The sequence below is a fragment of the Maniola jurtina genome, chromosome 25 (genome assembly GCF_905333055.1).
Source record: "Maniola jurtina chromosome 25, ilManJurt1.1, whole genome shotgun sequence".
Lineage (NCBI taxonomy): Eukaryota > Metazoa > Arthropoda > Insecta > Lepidoptera > Nymphalidae > Maniola > Maniola jurtina.
Window position 1 is genome coordinate 6,519,875 of NC_060053.1, and position 18,019 is coordinate 6,537,893.

General features: G+C 38.2%; 1 protein-coding gene and 1 non-coding gene across 9 annotated transcripts in view; one reads left to right on the forward strand and one right to left on the reverse strand.

Moving 5' to 3' along the window:
* LOC123878204 overlaps positions 1–18,019 on the forward strand; it is a 55,346-nt gene that overhangs the window by 13,021 nt on the left and 24,306 nt on the right. For all 8 annotated transcript variants that reach the window (XR_006798789.1, XR_006798785.1, XR_006798788.1 and 5 more), the window contains exons 2-5: positions 168–1,218; positions 14,006–14,098; positions 17,146–17,249; positions 17,549–17,698. Coding sequence is in view for 1 of the 8 variants with exons in the window: in XM_045925322.1 (XP_045781278.1) it covers positions 589–1,218; positions 14,006–14,098; positions 17,146–17,249; positions 17,549–17,698 (977 nt within the window). In the remaining 7 variants the exon portion in view is untranslated. The remainder of the gene's footprint in view (positions 1–167; positions 1,219–14,005; positions 14,099–17,145; positions 17,250–17,548; positions 17,699–18,019) is intronic.
* Positions 15,979–16,050, reverse strand: Trnac-gca. Its single transcript has one exon. It is a non-coding gene; the product is annotated as a tRNA-Cys (tRNA).

The following is an 18,019-nucleotide window of genomic DNA, read 5'->3' on the forward strand; positions in this document are numbered from 1 at the left end:
CAAGTAAAGAAAAAATCCGGAGTACGAGTACGGAGTATTGACAGGTTTCTGCTAAGGGAGACCAGTAAATACCAATATGGATAAGAGACGTAGAGTAGGAAGTCTTTAATCCCAAAGAAAATGTTGTATCTTATGCGTTACTCACTATTTGTTTCCTTTGTTCCCAGAGTTTCGATCAGAACATGGTGTGAAATCCGAAAACCAAGACACGGCGAAGACAATCTGAAACCCCGACTCCGTACGAACGAACGACATAATATTATAGTAAACAATAATCTAACAAGCCTTAAAATCCCCAAACATGTGTTCATAATAACTATAAACATTGACCACAAAAAACATAAGAACAATTGAGTTTAAAGGTTGTAAATAATTTGCGAGTTAAAAATTTTAACAAGATATAGGAAAAAAGAATTTGTTTTTGAACGCATCCGTGATAAAGATAACAAAAGAAAACATTGATAGTGAAGATAATAATAATGCGAATTTGAAATTCGAATTTCGAGCGCGCGCGCACGAGCGAGACGGGCGAATAAAGACAGAGAGCTGCGTCCAAAAATAGTGCGTTCAGAAATAGAACTGAAAAAAATGTCCGGCCCAGACTCAGTAGAGGCGAACGAAGCGGCGGTCGTGAACGCCGCATGGTGGGAAACACCATGGAAAACTATGGCTGACTTAGCCGAAGCGGTTGACGACCTTATATGCAGCTTTGATTATATGGACACAGCCATGGACAACCTAGTAATGCTTATATTCATATGGGTACTGATCTCTATAATCATCCTTGGAGTGGCGAAATGGGCGTACGGAAGATTCAGCAAGAAGCCAGTCGAAGAAAAAGTCGACAAGCCAAAAGTAACGACAGAAGAGAAGAAGACGGCCAGCGAAATTATCACGAGCTCTGATAGTGTTTTGGCTACTACAGCCAAAGTTACGTCCAAATCTAGCTCCTTCAAACCGTCTAAGCCAACGAGCTTCGTCCCAGCAACGCCTCCGAATAAGAAACGGCTAGGTCGTATGTCTCCAGGACCTGAAACGTTAAACTTGAAGAAACACCAGAGCATCATCATCCCGACATGCACTGGTCCAGATGCAGCGAGCGTACAGTGGGTTAACGAAACATTGATGTGGTTATATAATGATCTTGTTATTGTGAATGAACTTGTGCAGCAATGGATTGTGTCTATGAACGAGTTCTCCAAGAAGTCAGTCGAGGAGGTGAGATGACCTATTTACTATCATTTCTGTAGCTTTTAAAATGTCTTGATAGTCGGCAAACTTCGGCAAATATGTAGGTATAGTTAACTCATGTATCCGGCAAACGTTACTCTTTGGTTTTTACTATTATGCTCTTTTCGTAATTCTTATATTTTTTACGTTTTCTTTAAAAAAACCGCAAAAATTTAATAGCACAGACAGATATATTACTTAATTTCGACAGATAATAATTAATTGACTAAGCGAGTCGACCATGAAGATTTAAATTTTATCTGTATTCAAGTATTGCATGCCTAGAATATGTTTTGCAATTGGTTGAATCTAGATTTAGTGCAAATTTTAGCCAATATTGCAAAAGCGTTAAAAAATCGTATACAGTTAAAAAAATCGAATTACTAATTGATTGGAAGTTATTGGCTGTAGGCATTTAAAATGTTCTTGACGAAAGCGAATTTAAGCCAATCATAAGGAAGGTAGCCAAGTGTTAGTCAGACATTTTTGGGAGACATGTCGTATCAAACGTTAGATGCTTTTGATTGACACGTTCAGCCATCCGATATCTAAAAAGCCGTTAACTGTAAAAAAGTTTTTGAGTTATCGCCAAAAAAGGTGGGAATTGTAAAAACACTTTTTTTAATCCCCGACCCAAAAAGAGGGGTGTTATAAGTTTGACGTGTGTATCTGTGTATCTGTCTGTGGCATCGTAGCCCCATTTTTTTGTTTGAAAGGTGGCTTGATCGAGAGTGTTCTTATAGCTATAATCCAAGAAAATCGGTTCAGCCGTTTGAAAGTTATCAGCTCTTTTCTAGTTATTGTAACCTTCACTTATATTGTGTTATAAATTTTTAATTTGACACTTGTTTTATTTAAGTCAACGAATTGTTCTTGTTTTTTTTTAATTATATTTTTTTGATATTGCAATGTTTCTCGTCACAACTTCAGAGCATTAAAAAAGTTTGACAGGTTATTCTTTTGACCTATAATACCAAATTTTATAATTCGCTCGATCAGTTTTGAGTGTTGAACTAAAGTTCGAGTCTCAAGGGTGAGCGGCGAGCTACAGGAATTAATGGCCTGGAATAAAAACTGGTTCAAGTACATTAAAGATTATAGATATTATATGTAGAGTTGGTATGGTATTCGCAGTGGAGCGGAAATTAGAATTTACTTCTTCCGAGAACATTGTAAGAGGAAAAATTTCAACCTTGAGTTTACGGTACCTTCCTATAAACTATTCAACTGAACATTTGGGTTACTTATAATACAAAATAGGCAAAAAACTGGCCGAGTGCGAGTCAGATTCGTGCACCGAGGGTTCCGTACTCGGGTATTTTTTCGACATTTTGCACGAAAAATCAAAATCTATAGAGAAAGTCTAGAAAACTTACAGAGTACTACCCGTGACCTAGAATCATGAAATTTTACAGGTATATAGATAGGTCTTATAGCACAAGTAAAGGAAAAAATCCGAAAACCGTGAATTTGTGGTAACATCAAAAATTAAAATGTGTTTCTATTTTCAACCATACCAAAGGGGGATCATATTATGAAAGGGCTTTACCTGTACATTCTAAAACAGTTTTCAATTTATTTTTATGCATAATAGTTTTCAATTTATCGTGCAAAATGTCGGCAAAAATACACGAGTACGGAACCCTCGGTGCGCGCGTCTGACTCGCACTTGGCCGGTTTTTTATAGGTACACAATACTTATAGGTAGGTACTTATGCCCAGTAGTTAGCAACTATGTACTATACATATTACATAGTTATAGTAGCTAATCTAATGTCGAAACAGCCATAAAACTTATCAGACACGCTTGGCTGCAATCGGTTTATGGGCCTGACTCATGGTCGCGCATTGAAATTATTTTGCATACCTTCTTATGGTTCTCATAGTTTCTTCAATAGCTTAAGAGGGCTCTCTCCGTCACTCGTTTCATACAATCGTAGTTCCAATTTCATTTGAATACTAAGCAACCAAAGTCCATAAAATTTTGCAGACATATTTTAGAAACTAATATCTATGTCTGTGGTTTTCCAGATTTCTGTTAAAATATTCAGTTTCAAAGTTACGCGGTCTTAAAAATTTTCATACAAACCTTTGAGCCCCTGTAATTTTAAAACTACATATTTTTAGAAAAATCTAAAACACCACAGACACAGATATTAGTTTCTAGAATATGTCTGCAAAATTTCATGGACTTTGGTTGCTTAATATTCAAATGAAATTGGAACTACGATTGTATGAAACGAGTGACGGAGAGAGCCCTGTTAATAAATTTTAAGCATCGAACCTAATTTCTAATTCCTTCGATGACGCCAAGCTGATAGGTAGCGATTAAATGTCTGTAGATTATGAAATGTGATTTTTAAGCGTTTTAGGGTTCCGTGCCTGAAAAGGAAAAAAGGAACCCTTATAGGATCACTTCGTTGTCTGTCTGTCCGTCTGTCGTGTCTGTCAAGAAAACCTATACTTACCTAGAGTACTTTCCGTTGACCTAGAATCATGAAATTTGGCAGTTAGGTAAGTCTTATAGCAAAAGTAAAGGAAAAAATCCGAAAACCGTGTGGTTAGGTACATCACAAAACAAAAAAATGTGTTAACGAAAAAAAATAGTCACTAAATTACGTATAGATGGCGCTGTTGTTATTAACTTGCAGTATTGCACATAAAAATGTTTAAATATTTTGTAGGATGGTACGGAACCCTTAGTGTGCGAGTCCGACTCGCACTTGTCTGGTTTTTTTAGAAACCTGCAATACTTCGAAAAATGTCACGTATTGTTTTTAAAGCGTCACCTGGCTTTGATTATATTTCTTACCCAATAAAATTCTACAGAATTTATATTATTAACTAGCTGACGCCCGCGTCTTCGTCCGCGTGGATTTAGATTTTTCGAAATCCCTTGGGAACTCTTTGATTTTCCGGGATAAAAAGTAGCCTATGTGCTAATCCAGGATATTCTCTATCTCCATTTCGAATTTCAGCCAAATCCGTCCAGTGGTTTTTGCGTGAAGGAGTAACAAACATACACACACACACACACACACAAAAACTTTCGCCTTTATTATATTTATTCGCATTTATAATATTAGTGTGATTAAGACCTGCGGGGTGATTCGTTAATTCAGTGATCATCACTAAATGAAAGCCATCAAAACATTTGACATCGGTTGGTTTTACATTGCTACTTCACTGAGCGATATAAAAATAATTTTTCGTAGAAAACCTTACTAATAACTGGTAATCGTAGTTTTGATAGTTAAAAATATTACAATGTAGGTAAAATACCTCATGTAACATGTTATAGATGTATTATACATATGTAGGTGATAGAATAATAATAGTCGCACATCGTTTAGTGTACATACTCAACAAAACTAACAAATGTACATGATGAACAAATGTTAACAATAAAGTCGTTTATATAAACAAATAAATAAACAAAATGGTCTCTTGAAGACCCCATCATCGCTATTTGTACGTCTGTCAAGTAAATAAAATTAATTACTCATTATCACACTTCACACTAATATTATAAAGGCGAAAGTTTGTATGTGTGTGTGTGTGTGTGTGTGTGTGTGTGTGTGTGTGTATGTTTGTTACTCCTTCACGCTAAAACTACTGGACGGATTGGGCTGAAATTTAGAATGGAGATAGATTATACTCTGGATTAGCACATAGGCTACTTTTTATCCCGGAAAATCAAAGAGTTCTCACGGGATTTTTAAAAAACTACATCCACGCGAACGAAGTCGCGGGCATCAGCTAGTTTTGCAAATAAAACTTAAAAGTATCTACTTTATGACTGTACCAACTATTTACAAACCATTTGAACGGGCTAATGACGGGACTTTCACTGACAAGTAGAAGATTAGCCTAAATCGACGCGAGCGAAGCTGCGGCCATCAGCTAGCTATATCATAAGACGAGAACTCTGAACAATTGCAATGCAATGATAAAGAACTTCTTCAAGACAAGCAAATTCACACAACAGGGTATCTAACAATACCCACTTTGTTTCGTAAGCTGAAGAAAAGCCTATTGTCTTTCAAAAGGACACTTATATGGACGTTGAGCTGTCAAAGCAAAATTCGCAAATTGTGGTTTTTAGGGTACCGTGTCACCAGAGAAATAAATGAACCCTTGTAGCATCACTTCGTTGTCTCTCTGTCAGTCAAGACCCATCAAGGGTATCAAAACCTAAGTATTAGGGTACTTCACGTTGACCTAGAATCATAGAAATTGGCAAGTAACAGTGTCTTATAGCACAAGCAAAGGGAAAAACCGGCCAAGTGCGAGAGACTCGTACACCGAGGGTTCCGTACTCGGATATTTTTTCGACATTTTGCACGATAAATCAAAAACTATTATGCATAAAAATAAATAAAAATCCGTTTTAAAATGTACAGGTAAAGCCCTTTTATCTAACACCTCCCTTGGTATAGTTATCTTACATTGAAAATTGAAACTTATTTTAATTTTTTTGGTGATGTAACCAAAAATTCACGATTTTCGAATTTTTTTCCTTTACTTGTGCTATAAGACCTACCTACCTGCCAAATTTCATGATTCTAGGTCAACTGAAAGTACCCTATAGGGTTTCTTGACAGACACGACAGACGGACAGACAGACAGATAGACACAGAAATAAACGATTGATTGATTGAGACAGACAACGAAGTGGTCCTATGAGGGAAATCCAAAAATGGTTGTGAATTGTGATATCAATTGCTCTAATTCCTAGTTCTCTTACGGCATTCAAGAGCAACAACAATAAGCGACAATATTATCACAAATAGTCCAATTAGCGTTATCGAAGTATAAATAGTGTTTGATAGTAAATAAACAAAGCTATCTCCCGAGCTTAGTAACAAATGGACGATTGTCGCTGTTTGGCAGCCATACAAATTGCCAGTCGGGGCTGCTCAAAATTTCATTGACCTGCAGACAATTTTAGAACTTGTGCTAAGTGTGTATAATGCTTATATTTGTGTGAAGAATCCGGGAAGATTGAGTAATGTCAAAGGGATTCTGATGTCAAATTGGTGGAAGAGTCAATGTGTGATGAAGATGATGTAAGACGTTTGGACTGTGGTGTGCTTGAATACTTAAGGCCTGAGATTAGAGGACACTTTGACTTTGCTTAGACTTAAGACACTGTTAAAACGAGACAGTGCTATGCCGCTGGCATAAATCTGTCTCGTTTTAACTGAAACTCAAGTCTGAGCATGTCAAAGTGCGTTCCATAAGTTTTAACTTTATAGGTGTAAGGCGATCCCAGTGCTACCGTTCTTGCGTTCTGAATACCACAGTTCATAACACAAGTGAATCTTTTAACAAAACCTGAAGCTGGCAGGCTCAAATGTATAGGCTAGGTAGGGTATGAAACGACTATATCTTTGCCTAGGCTATGTCCGCGACTTCGTCCGCGTGGACTGCACAACCTATTTTTAACCCTTTAGGGTTCGAATTTTCAAAAATCCTTGCTTGCAGATACAGAATGCAGATAGCTATAAACCTAAGGAGAATGAGTTTAATGAAAACTGCCATACCCCTTCCAGGTTAGCCCGCTTCCATCTAGACTGCATTATCACTTACCACCAGGTGAGATTGCAGTCAAAGGCTAACTTCTATCTGAATTTAAAAAAAAATAGCAGTCAGAACTGAAAACACTAGAATGTCTAGCCAAGAGATCGGCGTGTAATAGTTACGTAGGTAGGTAAGGTAGGTATATAAAGACATTCATGCTTGAAAGAGTAGATACACCTATATTTACATCAGCGAACATGTTATGATAATTTTAGTCTTTAGTGATTCATTCATAATTCCAGATATCTGGCTTCTAAACTGAACAAGTAAACATCTGCTCTGTTGGATAGAACCTGGCGTTACTAGCTCAAACCAAACATTTATTTTCATAATATTGTTATAAAAGTCAAATAGCTGAATTAATATGGATGAAGTTATAGTTCGCGACAGCAATTTAACTAAAAACCGGCCAGATGCGAGTCAGACTCGCGCATCGAGGATTCCGTACTCGAGTATTTTTTTTGACATTTTGCATGATAAATCAAAAACTATATTATTTATACATAAAAATAAATAAAAATCTGTTTTGGAATGTACAGGTAAAGCCCTTTCATATGATACCCCACTTGATATATAACTTTGAAAATTTAAACATATTTTTTTTTTTGTGATATAACCAAAAATGCACGGTTTTCGGATTTGTTCCTTTACTTTTGCTATAAGACGTAGCTACCTACCTGCCAAATTACATGATTCTAGGTCAACGGGAAGTACTCTATAGATTTTCTTGACAGATACGACAGACAGACAACAAGTGATCCTGTAAGGGTTCCGTTTTTCCTTTTGAGTTACGCAACCCTAAAATTCTTTGTAAAACACTGTCTCCCAAAAAAAAAAACTAGAACCCGTTTTTTATGCTGATAAATAACTCGTAAATCAAGAAGTGGCTCGTGGCAACCCTAAATCCAGCAAATTATGCCTTGCATAGGTATCTGAATGTCTCCAGTCATCAGCTGATGGCTGTAATTTTAGCTAATTACTACACAGTGGCCTTGTGAGTTCGCCGCCCCGTCACGCATATCCATTTGTGTTGGCACGCCTACATGTCTAGGAGTCCGTTTCAAGGTCCTAGGTTCGTCCTTAGTATATCTAAGTAGATATACAGACAAGTCTTATCTTTAAAACTATAGAATCTAGTCACTAGATGATGCGGAGACATACATTTAATACATATCTATGATTTAATCTAATACAAGTGTAAATTAAAAATTTATAACACCCCCGACAAGTGAAGGTTACAGTAACTAGAAAAGAGCTGATAACTTTCAAACGGCTGAACCGATTTTCTTGAATTATAGCTAAGAACACTCTCGATCAAGCGACCTTTCAAACAAAAAAAAACTAAGGTAAAATCGGTTCATTAGTTTAGGAGCTACGATGCCACAGACAGATACACAGATACACACGTCAAACTTATAACACCCCTCTTTTTGGGTCGGGGGTTAAAAATAAAGAGATAAATACATTTAATCTAATAAAATAAATAGCCTTCTAGTTTGACAGAAGGGCTGGCTCATTTTTTACGCAACGGTTCAGCCTGGCTGTCCAGCGTGGAAATGCAGGCACCATTCCACGCGGGATTTGTAAGTATAGGAATCAGATAAGGCTAGCTAAATAAAAAATAAAACTAACAAAAGCAATATTTCTTTAAAATTAAAACGTACGAACATAGTTCTTTATTATATCAACAACTTTACTAACAAGTGTAAGTAAATTAAAAATTTTCAACACCCCCGACAAATCATTTTCAAATAAATAATTATGTATATCTAGGCAACGTCCATCTTGACAGCTTGACATTTGTCAATTGACAAGATTGACACTTGAATATTATGAACCTAAGGGTTATCTAACCTTATTTTCTACAAGAAAACTAGAAAATAGCTGATAACTTTTAAACGGCTGAACCAATTTTTTTGGATTATAGCTAAGAACACTCTCGATCAAGCCACCTTTCAAACAAAAAAAAGTAAATTAAAATCGGTGCATTCGTTTAGGCGCTACGATGCCACAGACAGATACACAGATACACAGACACTTAACTTATAACTTATAACACCCCTCTTTTTGGGTCGGGGGTTAAAAACTATGAAAATTAGACTACATTTATAGGGAGAAAAGCGTTATCGCTTTTTGTATGGTTTACAACTAAACGATCCTCTTGAAAACTGCCCACTGTCCCATTGCCGATGAAAAGCGACCAGCTATCGACTATATAGTTATACTCGTTACTCGCTTAAGGAACTTACGAAACGAAAATGTCATTAAAAGAGATAAATATCATCATCATCATCATCATAAACCAGCCTTTATAGCCTCAATAGCTCAACCGGTAAAGGAGTGGACTGAAAACCGAAAGGTCGACGGTTCAAACCCCGCCCGTTGCACTATTGTCGTACCTACTCCTAGCACAAGCCTGACGCTTACTTGGAGAGGAAAGGCGAATATTAGTCATTTAACATGGCTAATATTCTTTTTAAAAAAAAAAACCATCGCCGGCCCACTAATGAACATTGGCCTCCTCGCGAAATGAGAAGGGTTAAAAGATGACATTGTAGTGTAGCTTGGTGTGCTAACAGCTTTGCTATGTGTTCTCGCTGTGGCACCGGCTTATAAGTACATATTAAAACACCTTGATAAGCGATGGTGGCCTGTATTCAGTTTTTTAGGGTTCCGTACCTCAAAAGGAAAAACGGAACCCTTATAGGATCACTTCGTTGTCTGTCTGGCTGTCTGTCAAGAAACCTATAGCACAGGTTAACGAAAATATTTCAAGGCTGTGCCTATAGGGTACTTCCCGATGACCTAGAATCATGGGCAGGTAGGTAGGTCTTATAGCACAAATACAGGAATAAATCTGAAAACCGCGAATTTGTGGTTACATCATTTAAAAAAAAAAAAAAATTAAACGTGTTTCAATTTTCAAAGTAAGATAACTATACCAAGTGGGGTATCATATGAAAGGGCTTTACCTGTACATTCTAAAACAGATTTTTATTAATTTTTATGTAATAGTTTTTGATTTATCGTGCAAAATGTTGGAAAAATACCCGAGTACGTAACCCTCAGTGCGCGAGTCTGACTCGCACTTGGCCGGTTTTCTGAAAAAATCTGAGGTCTACCGTATTCTCAAATCATACCTACAAAAAGATTTAATTTAAAAATCTGTCGGCCTTAGTAGTTGAGCGTGAGTGAGTGACGGTGGTATTTATATACTGCCACCACTAATACACCTAGTATTTCGGGCGCCTCGCGTCGCCAGTGATGTCATCTATGACGTCACTTCTAAACCGCGAGGACATAGGGTGCGTCCCGAAACTCTAAGGCTGAGATCTACAGGGTGTTTGTAATATGAAGCTCAAACATAAGATACTGTTAAAACGAGACAGCGTTATACAGCCGGCATAAATCTGTCTCGTTTTAACTGAAACTTAAGTCTAAGCAAAGTCAAAGTGCGCTCTATACATTTCAACAAAAGCTTCGCGTCTGTTTACAAAGCTCGCTTGCTACTTAATTTGCAAAACATTGAAGATGAATATTACGCACTGCATCCGATCCGAATCCGTGAAAATACGTTCCGAAGTATTCATAGAACTAATTTTGTATGGTAGCTTACGCACTAGATCCGACTTCCGTCATCCGATTTCTCTCCGTCATCCGTGAGAATATCTCGTATGTGCCTCGGATTCAAATCGGACATAATATGACGTATATGTCCATTGAATAGCTTTAATTTGGATCAGAGATCGGATTAGTGCGTAGACAACAATAGACAATATCCGAATTCGGTCCGAGTTTTTTATACCTACTTACCGTATTTTTAACCGACTTCAAAAAAGGATGTGTTCTCAGTTCGTCGGAATCTTTTTTTTTTACGAATTCGGATCGGATGCAGTGCGTAACAGAGTGCGAGCATAATAAAAGAAAATTGAAATTAGTTTCTAGTAAGTACCTACTTATATTTTATTTTGCTGCGTGAAGCTCGCCTGACTTCATACATAGGTACATACACGTGTAGAAATAAAAAATATTTTTTGACTTTGTAGTGGTTTTGGAAATCGGTTTTTCAAATATATTTTTATGTAAATACTTATATAATAATAGGTATAGTCAGTACATAAAGACGGTAGACGTTGTTTGTGCCTTAACTGCCATAATAATGTTGTCTAGCCTAGAGTTCCCTTTACAACCTAGCTCTATCGATCGTCCATATCTTTCCCCATACAATGGGAGTCCATGGCGTTTTGCCAAAACAATAGCTTATACTGCCAACCCCGCCGGCTCAGGGGTTATTGCCTAGATATTTTACTTGTTTATGTGTTAATAATTTGTTTGTTATCTTTTTTTAACCCCCGACCCAAAAAGAGGGGTGTTATAAGTTTGACGTGTGTATCTGTGTATCTGTCTGTGGGATCGTAGCTCCTAAACTCATGAATCGATTTTAATTTAGTTTTTTTTGTTTGAAAGGTGGCTTGATCGATAGTGTTCCTAGCTGTAATCTAAGAAAATCGGTTCAGCCGTTTGAAAGTTATCAGCTCTTTTCTAGTTACTGTAACCTTCATTTACTTTTGTTAAACAAAAATAGCGAACAAACATTGTAAAATTAAATTTAAATTGACTGACTGAATAGTGCTAAAAATACTGGTTGTATTTCCGCGTTGGATAGCCAGGCTGATCCTTTGCGCAAAAAATGAGTAGGTATCTGAAATGTTTTATTACTAGAGGTTGCCCGCGACTTCGTCGGCGTGGATTTAGGTTTTTAAACATCCCGTGAGAACTGTTTGATTTTCCGAGATAAAAAGTAGCCTATGTCGTCTCTTGGATATAAGCTAACTCTACCAAATTTTGTCAAAATCAGTTAAACTGTTGGGCGGTGAAAAGTTAGCAGACAGACAGACACACTTTCACATTTACAATATTAGTATGGAGTATGGATGTTTAAATCGAAAACACTTAGATAAGAATCTATAGTAAGAAGTCCTTAAAATATAACGAAATCTCAAAGTAGATACTTATCCCCGATGGTAAATGGAAGTCGAGAGTACTACACTTTATGGGGTCGCCAAAGAGCAAGCTGGTACGACAAATTACGATATTTTCCCATTGTTTTAAAACTTTGCGAACGCTAGTATGGGAGCTTTGCCAAATGCATAAGGTTACTTTAGTTGATGTCATTTGTTTGTCCTTGCATTGCTCCTATTGAAAACCTTTTTAGGAATCGGTTTTCTGGACCTCTACCAAAGGATTAATGATCCCCGAACGCAGTGGTGTGTGTTGTGAGGATAAATGAAGTTCCCGGATTCGATTCCCGACAGGTGTAATAGGAAAATTGTGATTTCTAATTCGAAGTTCAAAATAGTTTTATTCAATTAGACTTTTACAAGTACTTTTGAAGCGTCAAGAACATCTACCATTGGTTCGGAATGCTTTTCCTGCCGAGAAGAACCAGCAAGAAACTCGGCGGTTGCTCTTTTTAAAGATTTGATATATAACATTATGCCGTGTATTAAAGTAATTGAAGTCCCGCGCATTGCTGGAGCGAGTCAAATCCACGCTGTTTTATCATTTACATAATCTAAGATTATGTATAATATGCTTTTCTCAGGAGCATAGTTCAGAACTTTCCAAGGCGTATCGACAGACAGGCAACCGAAAAATTATGATAAATTGAAATTATCATTTTCGCATCGCAAAGGTCTGAAGTCTGAAACCTCTACTAACTAACCTCTACAACATTTCACAGACTCTGTAAGTTTTTAAAAATAACGAGCAGACGGGTCACCTGATGTTAAGTGATTACCGCCGCCCATATATGATCTAGTAATAGGTACATGAGGCTCGCAACCTAGGAACATAAAATTTGTACAAAATCTTGACCTTGTATTATATTTTGACCTTCATATGCCATTGTCTATGCGTGGCTACACAAATCAATTTCTTTACGGTACTCTGCCTACATTGTTATTCATTGATGGTAATCCATGGAAATTAATGTAGACATGAATATTTTCCATATCTTGGTAGGCACATACGATCTCGTGCCTCAATAGGCTGTACAGTCAAAGGCCGTAAGTTGTTTAGCACCTTCATGATCATATTCGCGTGGCACGGTAATGCACATACATTAGGTGTGTGTTGCGTGTTTATAGAAAAAGGTCATAGTGCGATAGTTTTTTGATGCGATAGTTTCGCGGAATTGCTACTCGAATTCTGAGGCCGACCGTACCTACATAAGAGGACGAGCCTCAATGGGCGTCGCGTAAGGAGAGCACCGATAGATAGATAGAACACTTTATTACACACAAAAACACATGTAAAGGATCACAACACAGAAAGAAGAAAATAGAAAAAAACAATTGTGTGCAAAGGCGGATTTATTGCTTGGAGCAATCTCTACCAGGCAACCTTTGCTGAAAGGAGAAGTGCTAGTGTTCATAAGATAAGTGTCCGATGTTCATAAGAGATCTCGGAGTCTCCCAATTTGCGCTGAGGAGAGCCACCGAGGAGGTTTTAGTAGGTAGAAATAACCCGATGCCTTTCCCGGGACGTCGGGTAACTTAAGAAGGTTTGCTGATGCTCACTGATGATTGCTTGGACGGTGTATTTACTTTTGTGGTAGATCATGTTTGTAAACATAAGAGCCAGAGTGACCGACATAGCTCAGCGAATTAGCCAGCTGAAGTGGCAGTGGGCAGGCCACGTCTGCCGCAGAACTGATGGCCGCTGGGGCAGACGTGTTCTAGAGTGGAGACCGCGTATCAGCAAGATCAGTGTGGGACGACCTCCGACCCGCTGGACTGGCGACCTTAAGGGTGAGGCCAAACGAGCGTAATTTTGTGAGTTGTCAGTCGCGTAATTTCCGTCGCGTAATTTCTGCTGCATTCGGTTTTATACAAAAGTCCAGTTCGTGCCACACGGCGACGCAAAATGAGTTGTGCGCCGCGTGGCACAAACTGGACTTTTGTATGAAACTGAATGCAGCAGAAATTACGCAACCGAAATTACGCGACTTACAACTCAAAAAATTACGTCCGTTTGGCCTCACCCTAAGAGGATAGCGGGAAGTGGGTGGGGAACTCTTGCGAAGGCCTATGCCCAGCAGTGGACACAAACAGCCTGATTGATTGATTGATTGATTGATTGATGTTTGTAAATATTGTTTCGTTGAATAAAATAAATTGTTTTGTTCCAGCAAGGCATCGGCGTGGAGCTGGTTCGCGCGCTGGACAGCAACCCTCCCAACGTCTCCAACGTGTTCTGCGAGTGTGATTCCAAGGATGACGTGGTGAGTGATCACCGACCATTACATTAATAAGTATGTTCTTTTAAGGTGCATGAGACGGGTCTGCCCGCGAAATTCAAATTTAATTTGGTTTTCCGCAATTTTTAAATCAATACGACAAAGTAGGCTTATGGCATTCCAATTCCGACAATGGCAGTATCATCTTCACAGGATTATATAAAAATCTTTAAGTACTTGAGATTGTCTAATTTAAGAAATTAGTCCAAAATAATGAGTTTTATACGTAGTATTTATACTCATAAATTAGTCGATACTATAGCTAATTTCTTAAACTGGACCCTTTGCAGTAAAGATTTTTATATAAACCTGTGGAGATGATACTGATTGGTGCAATTAGAATGTCATAAGGCTACTTTAACCAAAAACCGAAAACCAAATTTTTGAATTTCGCGGGCAGACCCGTCTCATGCACCTTAATAATTAATAATGTTAAAAATAAAAAATAAATCATGATTTTTATTAGGTACTAGAGGATGCCCGCGACTTCGGCCGCGTGGATTTCGGTTTTTAAAGATCCCATGGGAACTCTTTGATTTGCCGGGATTAAATGCCTATGTCAATTACAGGGACGCATGCTACCTCGGTACCTTTCATACAAATCGGTTAAGTGGATGGGTCTTTAGGAATCCCGCGGAAACTCTTTGATTCTCCGGGATAAAAAGTAGCCTATGCCCGTCCCCGGGATATAAGCTAACCCTGTACCAAATTTCGTCAGAATCGGTTTAACTATTGGGCCGTGAAAAGGTAGCAGATAGACAGATAGACAGACACACTTTCGCATGTATAATATTAAGTATGGATTTATAATTATTTTCTCTAATAATGAATTCTAGCCCCATAAACAACCGCTATACAAAACATCATATCATTTTATTACTACCGTCCAAGAGCCTATTAGGTTAAGGCTTTACTTTGGGTAGTATAGTGTTGCTTAACACTACTTGAGTAATGTAATGCACGATCTAGGAAAGACATAGTTCTCTAAACATATTACCTAACACATTATGTAATAAGTGACAATCACCACATTTTATTACATTGCTGGCCACATGCAGTTGATAGGCAATCTAGTTCGTTTACTACAATTGAGTCTTCCGCTAGAGAGTTAGGGTCAGCGCACACCGCGCGCGCTGAGTGATGGCTAGTGCAATCAAAGCGCAGTGAGTAATGGCTATACTTTCCATTCCTTTCAAACTTTTTCACGTCTAGTAAACGATCAATTCAATCACTCAGAGAGCTATGCTTAGAGTTTCTCTACGTAATCCAATCAGAAATGAAGAGATCCGTAGGAGAACCAGAGTAATCGACACGCACACACACACGCACACGCACACACACACGCACACTCTCTCTCTCTCACACACACACACACATACACACACACACACACACACACACACACACACACACATACACACATACACGCGCATACAAACACACGCACTCATGTTGTGAATCACCTACTGCTACTACTTTACTGAAAAGCTACTGTTATAATTACTTATAAGTAATCTGTAATCCTGTATTGTAACCCCATTTGGCCTTATTATATGAAGTCTAAAATGTAAAATTATATTAGCTGTAAGCCTGTAACGCTGTTGATTACAAATATGTAAATGAATAAAATAAAATAAATAAAATAGCTCAACAGGTTGCGAAGCTGAAGTTTAGCCTACTTTTGGCTAGCGTAGTGGACTATGGCTTAAACCCAATGACTTCTAATACATAGAAGTCATTGCTTAAACCAGGCTCAGTAATGAGCCGGCGAAGGGTTGAGATGATAATGCCCATAAGGGCGACTAATTAGATACTTTCTACTACCTATAAAAATATCAAAATTTTAGAAAACAAAGTCCTGTTTTAGGGGACACCCGGATTTGAACCAGGGACCTATCGATCTGCAGTCGATTGCTCTACCACTGAGCTATATCCCCTCTTACATATTTGTCTAAAATTAGTTTCATATCTCTTCGAAAAAGGAAGCGTGGGATGTAATGCCAAATACAGAATCTCTATCTCTGTAATTTTGTTTTAATGTAAATTGGATTTTATTTCGTTGGGTTAGGGTTGATATTTATTTGTCAAATGCCTTATGATTTCAAAGGAAAGCTTTGCGGTTGGGGATTGCAAGAAATCTGAGATAACTTACAAATATAATTTGTTTATTTATTCAACATACCGTAATAACATGTAGATATATGTATATTTTTCAAAAGAATACCTATAGTGACCAGAGAAGAGATGGCAATCGGGGTATGAGGCGGGGGGACGTCCCGCATACCCGGACCACAGGTCCCCGCGCAAACCCGCTGCGATGAGCGTGGGTCCCGTTGGTACCCTTTGGGTACGGAACCCTAAAAATGTACCTAGAATCGTTTGGATAGCAGGTTTACATTTTTTATGAATAAGGGGTAACCGTAACGTGGGGTAATCTACTTATAACATTCTCAAGAGTTTGCCTTATAAAATATAATCTTTTATGTCAAGTAACTTATGTTTACAGTATCTCTAGGAGGTTGGGGCCTTCTTTTTTTTTTCTTTTTTTCCTACTCCTTCCATAGCAACATTATCAGCATTATCATATATTCGTGTGTGCGTTAATAAGATTATTGATTCGATAAATATTTGCTTTTCAGACCATAACGTGTGACTGCGAGGCGACACCAGCCTTCCAGCTAAAAGCCTTCAAAGTGCGAGTGGAAAAGGTTAAGGTGTCGCCCGCTGACAGACAGACAAACGGACAACTGAGGCTTAGTAATATTGCCCGTTTGCACTCTTCGGGTACGGAATACGTAAACCAGCCTTCCAGCTAAATGTCTTGCCCACTGACAGACAGACGGACAGACAACGGAGGCTTAGTAATAGGGTTCCGTTGGTACCTTTTGGGTACGGAACCCCAAAAATGTACCTAGAATCGTTTGGATAGTATGTTTACATTTTTTATGAATAAGGGGTAGCCGTAACGTCGGGTAAACTGTAACTATTTTCAAGAATTTACTTTATTGATTCGATTAATGTTTGCTTTTCAGACCATAACGTGCGACTGCGAGGCGACACCAGCCTTCCAGCTAAAAGCCTTCAGCCAGCGAGGGGAGAAGGTGGAGGTGTCGCATTACCGGGTTAATGTTAACAAGTGAGTGTCTGTTTTATCTGTTACAACTGACCTGGTAACTGTTACACGCGTGAATTATAAATTAAACCAGATGATGCCCGTGAGTTCATCGAGTAATTCGAGTAGCAATTCCGCAAAACTATTGCATCAAAAACCTGTCGCACTTATGACCTTATTCTATAAACAGGCCACACACAACTAACACATGTGCATAACCGTGCCACGCGAATTTGATTATTATGGTGCTAAACAACTTACGGCCTTTGACTGTACATATTTAGCTTTTTGTATTAAAATATATAATTGTTGGGTCCTTTCAGATTCCGCGCTCGTCTCCACATAGTATGCATAACAGATAAACTAACAGGCGAGTTGAAATGCGACGGCTGGCCCGACGTCAAGGTGGCTCTCGCGCCTGTGGGCCCTTTGAGGCAGAACGCCGACGAGGCAGAAATGCAACAACTTATAAGGTAAGAAAAGATTACATATCGTAGTAGGTAGAGAGGTAGGAGGACGATGCCGTAGATTACGTAATAAAAAACCGGCCAAGTGCGAGTCGGACTCGCGCACTGAGGGTTCCGTACTCGGGTAATTTTCCGACATTTTGCACGATAAATCAAAAACTATTATGCATAACAATAAATAAAAATCCGTTTTAGAATGTACAGGTAAATCCCTTTCATATGATACCCCATTTGGTATAATTATCTTATTTTGAAAATTGAAACACATTTTAATTTTTTTTAGATGACGTAACCACAAATTCGCGGTTTTCAGATTTATTCCTGTAC